Genomic DNA, 13,513 nt, shown 5'->3' on the forward strand with positions numbered 1-13,513 from the left:
TGACCGTTTTCTGTTGGCCCTGACCGAGAAGGCATATAAGGCAGCGGCGCTTTCAGCCCCGGCGCTCAATGTCCTCTTCCTGCTCACTGCTTACCAAGTCGAGTTGTGCGAGGATTTTAGGCAAACACAGGACCCAGCAACGTGGGAGGAGATTCCAGTCATCACCGACCTATGTCTCTGCGTCCAACGCTGTGCGGTTCAGGCCACAGGCAAAGCACTGGAAACTATGGTGGTACAGGAATGGGCGCGGTGGCTCAACCTCGCCAACCTGTCGGATAGGGAGAAAGATGAGATGCTGGACATGCCCATTGTCCAGGTGGGGATTTTTGGCTTTGCGTTGGCCTCAATGCAACGGCGTTGTGAAGCCATGAAGAAGGAGGATGAAGCTCTTCAGCTCTGCCTCCCTCGGAAGCCTCCTGCTCCCTCTCTGCCTGTACAGCGCAAAACCTTCACGCCAGCTGTTTCTCAGGTTTTGCCAAGCCAAACAGCCAAGGCCCCAGCCCGCTCCGCCTCCTCTGCCCAGTCAGGCCAGCTGGGCCAAGAAGTCCTTGGCTCCTGTTGCAGCCCCGCCGGCTCCATCCGCGCAAGCTGCTACCTTCCAGGCCAGGATGAGGAAACGGGCGGCCTGACAGCCCCACATCTCGTCAGTGCAGCTAGATGTTTCTCATTCTCTAGCTCCACCTGTTTGGCTTCCAAGCATACATCCGGGGATTCCTCACATCCGTGGGTTGGTGGACGCTAGATAAGCTTGTCTGGCAATCCGGGTATTCCCCATCTCCCAGCTGCCACAGACCGTGCCAGAACATGGGGAGAGGAACGGACATTTGTCAGCAGAGGTTTTGGCGGTTGCCCCTCTCAAACGTCCACAAGCACGAACACAGACATTGTTCTGTCGGAAAGAATTAAAATGTGTTCAGCTGCAGCATCCAGGCCAAAGGCCGAGGGCGCAGCTAATAAATAAAGCCAAAAACATGAAAATGAACAGCCGGTTGCCTCTTCCGGGGCAGCAGCAGCAGTGCTCCCGTCGCTGCGCTATCATCCCGTACGTGTATGCACAGTTTTGCTGTCCTGATTGGATCTGAGCTTTTTTCCCGGTGGTTGGTGGACGCTAGATGAGCTTGTCTGGCAATACAGGAGCTACCACATCCCATAGTGAGACATCGACATTATGAAAGAGAACTTTAGGTTATTTACATAACCCCGGTTCTCCGAGTAATATGAGCGAGATGTCTCACCAGACAACTTTTCTTGCTTGGGCAAGTGAGAAGAGGTGCTTATCTTGAATGAATTGGTCTGTCTTCATGATATTTAAGGCAGATGGCACTACGTGATGCGAACAAATACGTTCACACGTTCATCAGCCAATCAGGGTTGGCGTAATGAGATTAATGCTTCTGAGGGCTGCAGAGAGGCTTGCATAGCATAGTGAGACATCTCGCTCATATTATTCAGAGAACCAGGGTTACGTAAATAACCTAAAGTTACTGATGGTAGCCTTTGTTACTTTGGTCCCAGCTCTCTGCAGGTCATTCACTAGGTCCCCCCGTGTGGTTCTGGGATTTCTGCTCATCGTTCTCATGATTATTATGACCCCACGGGGTGAGATCTTGCTTGGAGCCCCAGATACAGGGAGATTATCAGTGGTCTTGTATGGCTTCCAGTTTTTAATAATTGCTTCCACAGTTGATTTCTTCACACCAAGCTGCTTACCATTTGTAATTTCAGTCTTCCCAACCTGGTGCAGGTCTTCGATTTTGTTTCTGGTGTCTTTTGACAGTTCTTTGGTCTTGGGCATAGTGGAGTTTGGAGTCTGACTGTTTGAGGTTTTAGATAGGTGTCTTTTATACTGATAACGAGTTTAAACAGGTGCCATTAATACAGGTAACGAGTGGAGGACAGAGGAGCCTTTTAAAGAAGAAGTTACAGGTCTGAGAGCCAGAAATCTTGCTTGTTTGTAGGTGACCAAATACTTATTTTACTGTGGAATTTACCAATAAATTCATTAAAAATCAGACAATGTGATTTTCTAGATTTTTTTCCTCATTTTTGTCTCTCATAGTTGAGCTATATCTATGATGAAAATTACAGGCCTCTCTCATCTTTTTAAGTGTGAGAACTTGCACAGTTGGTGGCTGACCAAATACTTTTTTTTTGCCTCACTGTAAAAAGGTCAAAGAACAAGACATTTATAAACTACCAGAAGAACCTTATAATCAATCCTGAAATGCACGGGAGCTAATGCAGTGATTTTAAAACTGGTTTAATGTGTTCTCACATCAGAATTCAGCTGGATGGCAGACCTTTAATCAAAACAAATGGGGCTTAGATGTTTTTTTATTTTCTTTTTTAATAAAAATTGAAGAAAAACTACAGCTGATATATACTTTCCAGTACACTTTCCCACTTCTTTTCCGTGGCAGCATCAGAGCAGATGATGGAGGAAGTGTTTGTGTTTAAATAGTTGAGTCCTAATGATCATAGCCTGGCTGGTTGGCTTCTGGCTGCCTCCTGCTTTGTCAGCAGCTGTTTCATAATCAGCTTCCCCCACCTCCACCGCCACCCAGGCAGCATACAGTGGTCATAACAAGGCTGAAAACCAATGCGTTATGAACTCACATTTTGTTCTGCTTCTGTATTCCAGGGCACAGCTGGACCAGACCCCACCACTGTTTATGTGGACATGAGAGCTCTACGGCATGATCGGTAGGGGTCAGCATTGTAGCAGTTTACACTTCTTTTTGTTTATACTTCTAAAAGGTTAGATTTTAATAGAATATATTCTTTAAATTGTTATTATTTTCTTTTCCTTCAGTGGAATTGCTCAGTTTGTCTTTATTTACTTTTTCAGGGTCCGCCTTGTTGAGAGGGGGTCACCACACAGCCTGCCACTGATGGAGTCTGGGAAGGTAAAAATAGTCATTAAAACAGTTGTGTAAAACACAACTGTGACTATTTCTGCCAAAATGTATAACCCTTTTCTTTTAAACGTTGTTGCTGTGAGTTTAAGAGTTTGCTGTCTGTGCAGATCCTTCCTGGGGTAAAAGTGATCATTGCCAACACAGAAACAAAAGGACCCTTGGGAGACTCCCATCTAGGAGAAGTAAGCTCAAACAGCTAGTTCCTTGACCATACACATCACCCATTTAGATTTAAGGTTTGCTTTATAATGGTTTTTTAAAACCTGAGAGTTTTCTGGATAACTCAAAACTGGTTTCAGGCTTAAAAGACCAAAGGATAAGGTTTGATTAGGTTAATTAATCTGGTCACAAGGCCCTCCAGTAATCAGAATAGAAGACTACAGAAACAGAATACAGAACTGAATAGTTTGAGGGTCCCTCCAAAAGTGGCCACTGTGTGTTTTTAATGAAACAGATCAAGAAGAATTAAATTAAATGTTTGTCATTATTTGTGCATCAGTCAACAATTATCTTTGATCTGGGTTTTAGATATGGGTGAGCAGTCCTCACAATGCCACCGGCTACTACACTGTTTATGGTGAGGAGGGGCTGCACGCTGACCACTTCAATACCAAGCTGAGTTTCGGGGACACTCAGACCGTCTGGGCAAGGACCGGCTACCTGGGCTTCCTGCGGCGCACTGAGTTGACCGATGCCAGTGGAGGTGAGAGTCTGCTGTAGTCATTAGGCCCGAGCACCGAAGGCAATGTAAAGACCTGTAATTGTAATTGTAGCATTTTTTTTACATATTTTTATTTTTCTCTTTAAAAGTTAATAGCATTTTAGGAGACCTGACCATGCTTGGAAACTCACCAAATTTTTCCTACCCCCACAAAGGAATGCGAAAATTTATGTTTTTTGGGGTGCTCGGGACTGTTTGGGCAAAATTGAACGAGAGCACACCCTATTTATGTTGCCCCACCACTGCATGTCATCAGTCTTATGACATTCGCTACACATATTCTAAATCAGGGCTACTCAATTCGGTCCTACGAGGGCCGCAATCCAGCAGGTTTTCCATGTATCCCTGCACCAACACACCTGAGTCAAATTAGGTGGCTCTAACAGCCAATCAGGTTCTACACAATGACTCATTAATTTGACTCAGGTGTGTTGGTGCAGGGATACATGGAAAACCTGCTGGATTGCGGCCCTCGTAGGACCGAATTGAGTAGCCCTGTTCTAAATGCTCTGGCAAACAAAAAAATCTCTCGGAGCAATGGCCTAAAACCAACAGGAAGTCGGCCATTTTGGGTCAAAGTCGCCATTTTGGCGTTTTGCTCACTTTGCTTAAAATCTATCTCCCCCAGGGATTTCATCATACTGCCACCAAAATTGCACAGGACGTACAGAAGGCATGTGTCTTTAAAAGTGATAAAAAGTTTTCTAACAGAAGAAAGGGCATAGAGGGGGCGGGTCCTCAAAGTTTGATGTCTCGCCATGAAAAACGAAAGTGATATAACTTCCACATAAAACAACATATCTGAACCAAAATGGCCATGTGTGATGCCAGTTCCATCCTGAACACATCTACATGTCAATAGTTGGATTATGAATTGGCCACGCCCCCTGGCAATAGGAAGTCATGGTTTTTACTCGAAGACCCACCTCTCTGACGTTTTGGACACAACCAGGTCCAAACTGGGTCAGACAGCAGAAAACATGTTTGTGATGATATCCAGTGAAAACTGTTGCTCTACGCTGCAGGGTGAGACCATGGCGCCATGGCGAACTTTGATAAGATGCCATGACATCATAAATCAGTAAAAATCCCTAAATTCCCATCCAATCCCCATCAGACTTGCAGGGATTAATTAGGTTCTGGCCCTGAACAGATCCATATGACCAATTCCAGTCTAGCCCTAAGCCCTAAGCCCCGCCCACTTTCAACAGGAAGTGCTTTTTTTCAGATGCTGGGGTCCATCTCCTCAGGCATGAACTCCAGACGCTTGAGAGTGCTTCACAACTGGTTTAACCCTTTCATGATACCACAATAAAAATCTCAAGTTCCTTTGCCAAACATAACCATGGCGAATTTTGGTCAGATGCTATGACACAGGAAGTCCTTGTAACTGACCCATTGTAATGTTAATCTCCACCAAACTCGCCAGGGAGGAGCGCGGTCAGGCCAGGAACTCAGCCACATTGACATATGCTGGAAAAATTGCAATATGGCTCTATAGCGCTCCCTACAAATATTTAATTGATCACAACCACCCACTACATTGACCGATATGACTGAAATCTGGCACATTGATAGAACTTGGCAGGATGTACAAAAAAGCCTCTTGAACCTATATGATAACTTTAACAGGAAGTCAGCCATTTCTAAAAAGTGTCATATTTGGGGTTATTTTTGCATGTTTCTTTGCCTTGCATTTAAACTATCTCCTCCCAGAGATTTGATTGTGCTGGCCTCAAAATAAGTGAACACTCCAGAGGCATGTGTTGTCAAAAGTTGTCAAAAATGTTCTTAGAGGAGGTGGCGTTCAGCATCAAGTTTTGATGTTTCTCCATCAGAATCAGAATCAGAAATACTTTATTAATCCCTTGCAGGGAAATTCATGTTTTCAGTACAACCCATCCAAGACTAGACAAAACAACATATGACACAACAAGAACAGGCAGACTGACGGAGCAGCCGTTTCTACAGCGCTCCTTATCTTAGATATAGGTGAAAGGTAACATTAGGGGAGTAAGATGTAGCTGGAGAGGATAAAAAAGGCATCTCCACACTGGGCCTAAGGGCCCATTATTGAGATACAAAAACACTCCTCAGTACATAAAGAACAAAACTCATACAATCACAACATCAGAAACACGTGGGGGGAGGGGGGAGGGTCTCCCATCACAGCAAGTCCGGACGCAGCTGACACGAGCGCAGTCCAGTCGACCCGCCGCCAGGGAGTGGAAGGAGCGGGTTAAGGAGCAGCCCAGGCAGTGAATCACGGGGGGATGTATCTGTAGTTGTGTACTTGAGTGTGGTGCATGTATGTGTGTGCGTAGAAGTGAGCGTATGAACTTTGTCCCAGTTCTCCCTCACAGTCTCTGCCACCTGATGATAGTGGGGCATCCTTGAGGGCTGATCCAGGTTGAAGTCCATCGCCCGTGAAGAGGGTGAGGGGAGGGTGGGGGACTGAGCGTCCATCAACAAAACATTCCAGGGAGCTTTCAACCAGCCATTCAAGGCCAGCACAGGGAGCCAAATTTGATAACAGCATTTGTTTTGGTTCAGGCCAGAGCTGTTTCGTCTGCCTTGAGTCTCTCAGTGGTCCCACTGGCGACTCCAATCATCCGAATTTTGGGTCAATTTCCATCCAGCCGAGCTGACAACTTCTCCAAGTTGGTGACCACCTCACGTACAAGCCCAGAAATCGCAACCAGTTTGCCATCCAGAACTGGAATAGCCTCCAGTTTACGATTCAGCTCCTGTACCGCCACAGCCTGATTGTTCGTAGCTCGGCACACACCTGCACAGAAATCCGGCAGCTTGCCAGTGACTGCCAACAGTGTCCGAATTTTGCGATATGCCAGGAAACCGCCCGCTCCAAACAGCAGAAACCCAGTTATCATGAATCCGAATGTATAGATGTCCTCAGCGTCCTCGACAGAAAGAATCGACAGACACATGACTTTCCACACTCCCCAGGAATCCATCACATATCCAGCCGAAAACGTTCCGCCAGGGCAAGCAGGCTCCCCTACGCCTGTTTTCCGGTTCGAATAAATTTGGTCGATTGCATTTAGGGACCAACTGATCAGATCCATATCTCAAGATTTAAGTTTTGGAAGGAAATGCAGAGAGAGGCTCAGATAGATGACAGGACAGTAGCAGCAGGGCAGAGTGGGAGAGGGAGGGAGAAGAAAAAGCGTCTGCCTCGGTTGAGAGCCGGACGCACCGAATCCATTATTTCTGACGTACAACACTCGATTTGCACCAAACTGCACATGTTTCACTTCAGTTTCATGCTGACCACATCTACAAGTCCAGATGTTGCCATCAGGACATTGCTCAACGCTGCATGGTGAGACCGTGTTGCAATGACAAACTTGGAAAAGACGCCATGATATCATTAATCAGTATAAATCCCTCAATTTTCATTCAGTCACCATCACACTTACAGTGATTAATCAGGGTCAGATTCTGAACAGATACATATCACTATTTCTGGTCCCGGCATAAGCCCCGCCCACTTGCAACAGGAAGTGCTATTTTCAGACACCTTCTCCTCAGGAATGAACCTCACACACTCAAAAGTGCTTTACATCAGGTCAAACACTTTCACGAGACTACAGAAAAAAAACCTCAAGTTCCTTCATCAAGCAAAACTATGGCAAATGGCGTTGAACACCATGAAACAGGAAGTACTTGTAACTGACCTAATGTACTCTTGATCTCCACCTAACTCGGCAGGGAGGACAGTGGTCAGGCCTGGAACTGATAGATAGATAGACATATGCTGGTTATATGGCTCTATGGCGCCCCCTATAAATATTTAATCTATCCGCCCCAACCACTGCTTTGACTGACATTATTGAAATGTGGCATATTTATATAACTAACATGCCAGAACAAACAAAAAAGCCACTTCATGTCCAGATGTTGTCAACGCCATAGCCCCGCCCCCTGGGAACAGGAAGTCCCATCAATTTAACCCTTAAATACCTGTAAAACCAATTTAAACTTATTAATATCATCCTTCATGAACTCATGGTTGAAAATATGACTGACTTCTTGCAGCATCATGATCAAAATGGCTTCCTGTGATGGTTATATCATTCAACATGAAACAGGAAGTGGCTCTAACCCTGCTGTCAGTTGACCTATGGAGGTGATATTTACCTGTTTTCATTAGAGTTCCAACCTGAATATGGTTCTACATGAAAATCGACTATAGCGCCACCCAGTGGCCACGTGGAATTTTCCTCTTGATAAAATCATGCTCCGATTTCTAAGAATTCAACAGTTTGTAACAAACAAGGTCATGAATGCTTCAGATGTCATCATTGGTCAGACTGAGGTGCGGGGTGATTTTCCTCATGAGAGGATCAACTTGCACCTCAGTCTGCGGGCGAGAGCGGCCATGCTGTAGGAGGGAGGTTGCCGACTGATGGGGCGGTGCAATAGGCCGGAGCTACGCCGTAGGTGTGAGGGCCTCCATCGTTGCTTGCAGCTATAATTTCATTTATTTTTTTTTTATTTCTTCCAAGTTTTTTCTACCTTCTCTATGTAAATGTGTAAATGTGCTTTCTTCACCTCAGTAATACTCTGTGTTTGTTTCTCAGAGCGTCATGATGCCCTCTATGTTGTGGGTTCTCTTGATGAGACTCTGGAGCTGAGAGGGATGAGGTATCACCCCATCGACATTGAAACTTCTGTTATCCGCTCTCACAAGAGCATAGCTGAATGGTAAGAAACCTGCATTATCTGTAATCACCATGTTATCACAACTTTCTTACTAATTATCTTAAATCTAATGTTTCCCATCAACCGTTCCTCCTCCTCTTTCCAGTGCGGTGTTCACCTGGACCAACCTCCTCGTAGTGGTGGTGGAGCTGGAGGGATCAGAGCAAGAGGCCCTGGACCTGGTGGCCCTGGTGACCAACGTTGTCCTGGAGGAGCACTACCTCATCGTGGGGGTGGTAGTGGTGGTGGACCCTGGTGTCATCCCTATTAACTCTAGAGGGGAGAAGCAGCGCATGCACCTCAGAGATGGATTTCTAGCTGACCAGCTGGACCCAATATATGTGGCTTACAACATGTGAAGGCCCAGCAGCAAAAGGGTTACCACCCCCCACCAAACCTCACCGTGCCCCCCCATCATGTGTCTTATCACAGTACAGATGGCTAAACAGGAGTATCTGAGGACCAGCATCAGTGTGATCTTTGCTGAATGGGCTGCTCTCTTCGTTGAGAAATATAAAACAAATATGGATGCAAAATGCAGAAAAATGGAGATAAATTCAAGCAGGTGAATGACTGACACAAACCTCACTTCCATTTTTCTCCTGATTTTTGCCTCAGCAAATAAAAGTTTTAGAGGGCATTCTTGTTTTACTGTTGTGAGTTTTGGATTTACGACTAAAATGTTGACTCCTTCAAGAGCAGCACAGCAGGATGGATCTGGTGTGGTCCTACAGTGTGCCATTAACAGCATTTATGTGTCAGCCTCTAAAAGATTGAATGTTAAGTGTGCACTTGTGCCATAGAACAGAACTGATGTCAGTACCCAAACCAGGATTGAAACAAATATGATCACAGAGCTTCCTGTGTTGTTACAGGTCACATGCTTTTCATAGAAACACATCTATCATATAGGCAGGTCCTCACATTACAGCTAGGTGCTTTAAATTCAGCTCTGATCATGTTGTTGCAGCAACACAAATGCACACAGCAGCAGTGTACGAGGAGGCACTCTTCTATTTTTGCTCATTCCTCCAATAGTGATTTAGTTTGTTGTGTCAGTAGCTTCCAAATAATGATGTGATGACTTAATTTCATATTTTCCTATCTAAGATATGTAACATGGTTATTGTTTTAAGTCAACATGCAATATGTGTGATGTGGATGCTGTTGCTTTGAATGACTGCACGGAAGTGCCAATCAGTTGAGAGTAATGGTGAGGAGTAAAATTGATGCTTACTGTTAGCAGCGAGCTAAAGGATGCTAATGAAGCCTTAAGTGTTTTTAAGACGCCCGTTTCTGTCCCAGCTGAAGTTTATCAGCTCTGGGATGGAGTGAGAATATGCAGATGGAGGTTAGGTGTGATGAATCCTGCTCTTATTGCACCCAAAGTCTTTCATTTTTTATGTTAAGACAGCGTCAGCCATTACAAACACTCTCTCAGCCCTTGAATATTTTTGTCTGAATGTGTTTTGTAGCAGAAGGCTGAAAGAATCTGTGGTATGAGTTTTGTTGCAGAATGTTGTGGCCTCATGTCCAGTGCCATTAGGTTGAATGAGAGCTGAATAATGATGTGCTGCACACTTACCATATGATCTATACACCATAACATCCCACTTTGTTTTATTGACTTTGTAAAGATATTTCTCTCTGTTCATTGCTTCTGTTGTTTTTCTGTATGCACATCCTTTGAAAGACGGGCTGCAGCCTGCTGTAAGTATGTACAGATTTTGTGTAAATTATTAATAGTTGTGGAGATGACAGGAAGTCCAACACAAAGACTAAATCTGGTATATATGTGAACTTCTCTCTTATAAACAAAAACTATTTGCAGTGGATTCTCATGTGGGAAGACATGTAAATAGCCTTGTAAACATTTTTATAATGGGAATGAACAGGGTGAACTGGCCATTTCCAGGATGAGACGAAGCACACTCCAGCACACCGAGAAGACGGCTATGCTCTGGTGACTGTTGAGATTTCACATCCTCCTCAACAAACTCTTGTTAACTTGCAGAAAGAAATGTTGTCTGATTTATGGTTAGTTGTCGTTATTTTCATAACATGATTTCATAATAAACTCAAAATAAGTGCTTTTAACTTTGTGTGTCTTCATTCAAAACTAAACACACACCCGGTTTCCTATTAATGGCCAAAAAGATTTTCTTTTCAAAGAATAAGTAGGCCACTTTTTTCACAATCTGAGGTTTGCTGTGTGATAATACTGTTTTCTGCTCCAGCTAAAGGGAGGTATTAAACCAGGATTATGTCTTCATCCAATAAGAAGGTAACCTATGATATACTGATTATCCTACCTGTTTATAGCTTAATGGACATTAAGTTAGCATTGAATTGGTGTTTGAATTAGCATTAAGTTTGTTTTTTTATTGGCAACTTGATGTATGAAATATGACAAATTAAAATCAATATATGTAGGTACACTATTTATCTACAAAAAAACATGAAATGGGTATATTCAGCCTTTTAGAACGAGCCTAAATTCCACCTATCCTTTACCATTCCGATTAACATAATTTCACTTTTTCTAAACTTTTGAATGCACATTCACAACTTTTCAAATATTTAATGTCATATTGTTCTCTAACAAGGTAATTAACACTCCACCCCATCCAAAAATGAATAAATAATAATAATAATAAGAAGAAGCAGCAGCAGTGTCTGAACCATGAATTAATTGATAAGTGTTCTGGTTTAATGAGCTTGTATTTAACAAACAGTCCTCTTCATCATACTGTTCACATTTTTACATCATAGGACTAACATGACGCCTAACACACCAAGTTATTGAGACACTTATGTTGTTATATTATATTGTAGAAAAATCACCAAGAGTCTGGAATGAGTAAGAGTATAACAAAATTTATTAAAGGGAAACAAATTAACACAGACAAATTACTTGCAAGTAATGAGATTGGTCATCCTGACTCCGTGAAGTCAGGAGAGACTCTGCTGGAACAGGAACAGGACAAAAGTTTTATACCTTTCTGTTGACTGACCAGATAAGGCCAGGACAGAGTGGAGCCCTCCCTCCCCTCATGATCTGGAGTGGGTGCATAAATTGTAGATTGTTGTCATAAACAACCTATGTTATCTTCAAAGATTTAAGCTATGTTTCAAATCTGCGTCTTTACAAGTACCAGCCTGTACCCGCTATCATAGTTCTGAGGAGATGGGAGATTGGGGGGGGGGGGTCACTTTGTCCTTTTAGTGAACCCTAAGCACAACAGAACATGAGCAAACACATGAACAATGCACAATATAGGAACAATCAGTGTGAATATGATTAATAAATGAATGGATAAATGTATATAATAAAGTAAGTGATTATAGATGTGATTACAATATAATATATAGAGCATAATAAGTAAAATTTCTTCCACAATATCCACCACTGTTGGACTTAAAGGCTCTAAAGATGGGACAGAAAGGACAGTTTTACCATTTATTTACTCATAATAAAACTAAGAAAATTAATCAAAGAAATTATATCATTTTTCTTTATAACAAAATCCAGTGAGCATGTTGGCCATTATTACAGGATTAGTATTTCCAACAATATTTCTACCAAAAAAAGCAACTGTAATGTCAGCATGTCTTCACAGATTGTGTTGGTCGAGATGCAGTCATACATGTTTAAATAAAAATATCAAAAACCAAAACTGCCATTTACAGAACAAAGTTATAGTTAAAGATAAAACTAAATTACAACACATTTTTTGTATGTTAAATGAACTCAAATAGACTTTGGAAAAAATAAAAATGAAACGACATTTTAAAACAGACTCTATTCTGATCCAAGCATGTTTAAATTGATGGGTTTAAGAAATATCTTAGTTTTAGTCCTTTGGTCACATTTCACAAAAAACAGGCAAAAAGAAACATTGGTTTACAATTTTAAATAATGAAAATAAAATTAATAAACCCTTTTAGTAACTAACTTAAGCTAATCTGAATAAAAAGCATATTAAAAAGAAAGATAATAAAATAAAAAACAGTAATTACTCTGCATAAAGAATGACACCATGACATTTGCATTTTTATAACAGTCATATATAACATGTCATCTTTTAAGGAGTATTTCTAGATATTAACAAACTGGCAAAGTTTTACATGAATCTAAAGCACTTTAGTAAATTATTTGTGTAAAAAATTACACAAAGACTGTTTAGAAAAATATTGTAATCAGTGAGAGCTGTAAAATGACAGCAAACCAACCAAGGTCATCCAGTGATTACAGTATTCATCAGGAATAACTCATAAATGTATAGAAAATAACATTATTTTACATTTTCAAAACAAACTTAACATTAATTTCAGTAATCACATTTTCAGCTTTTTTTTTAAATGATTGCTGCTTTGATTACATTAACATTTACCATAAAATGTTGCATTAACTCAAAAATCTCGAAATCTTCTCCCACAAAGCCACAAAAACAACCAGCTGCAGTTTCTAAAAGCTGGTAAAGAAGCATGAAGAAAGAAAAAGAAACCATTTTATCTTCGTGCATACCAGATCACTTTCTTAAGACAGAGGACGAGTCCCTGAGTTCCTGTCTAGTTCACATATCTTTCCACTTTACTCAGCAGCTCAGACGCCTTGTTCAGCGCCAACATTCCCTTCTCTGATCTGAACTGTCCATTTGGAATATGGGGAACTGGATGGTAGTTGGGATATTGAGTCTTCTTGGCGTCCACTCCCAGGGTCACCAGATGTTCCACTATTTGAGGCAGATCTCTCAGTAGAGGGCGGTAGTGTGAAACTTTCTCTGCGATTGCTGAAATAGAGCTGCTGGTGGGGCGTTGACCATTACGTTTATACTCTGCAGCTATGAGAGCCTTCTCCACTGCTTGATGAACTTTAAACAGACACCACTCTGTGCTTCCTCCATCAGTGTCTTTTTGAGCAGCGTCTAGATCACAGCGAGCCTGTTTATACCAGCGCTGGGCCTCCTCTTTGTTTGGTCTTGGGACATTTGTGTTGTAGCTCCAAAAGTTGTAGGAACGGTAGCCTCTAGAGAATCTTTCTCGATTGCTTCTGTGATACATGGCCTCCTGGTTCCACTGGTGGAAGAAGTCGCTGAAATCATAGTATCTGCTGGAATGGGATGAATGGAATGAATGGGATGAATGG

At 42.4% G+C, this 13,513-nt stretch overlaps 2 protein-coding genes across 15 annotated transcripts in view; one reads left to right on the forward strand and one right to left on the reverse strand.

The window, feature by feature from the left end:
* Positions 1-10,461, forward strand: part of dip2a (disco-interacting protein 2 homolog A) — a 92,814-nt gene extending 82,353 nt beyond the window's left edge. For all 14 annotated transcript variants that reach the window (XM_042001921.1, XM_042001924.1, XM_042001923.1 and 11 more), the window contains 6 exons: positions 2,642-2,703; positions 2,849-2,906; positions 3,026-3,100; positions 3,447-3,621; positions 8,244-8,367; positions 8,471-10,461. In XM_042001921.1, coding sequence (XP_041857855.1) covers positions 2,642-2,703; positions 2,849-2,906; positions 3,026-3,100; positions 3,447-3,621; positions 8,244-8,367; positions 8,471-8,723 — 747 coding nt within the window. In that variant the 3' untranslated portion in view covers positions 8,724-10,461. The remainder of the gene's footprint in view (positions 1-2,641; positions 2,704-2,848; positions 2,907-3,025; positions 3,101-3,446; positions 3,622-8,243; positions 8,368-8,470) is intronic.
* A 2,296-nt stretch (positions 10,462-12,757) lies between these two features.
* LOC121650417 (sacsin-like) overlaps positions 12,758-13,513 on the reverse strand; it is a 32,922-nt gene continuing 32,166 nt past the window's right edge. Inside the window, exon 8 of the mRNA XM_042001919.1 lies at positions 12,758-13,495. Within this exon, the coding sequence (XP_041857853.1) occupies positions 12,937-13,495 (559 nt within the window). The 3' untranslated portion in view covers positions 12,758-12,936. The remainder of the gene's footprint in view (positions 13,496-13,513) is intronic.

The sequence above is a fragment of the Melanotaenia boesemani genome, chromosome 12, assembly GCF_017639745.1.
Source record: "Melanotaenia boesemani isolate fMelBoe1 chromosome 12, fMelBoe1.pri, whole genome shotgun sequence".
In the NCBI taxonomy this organism is placed as follows: Eukaryota; Metazoa; Chordata; class Actinopteri; order Atheriniformes; family Melanotaeniidae; genus Melanotaenia; species Melanotaenia boesemani.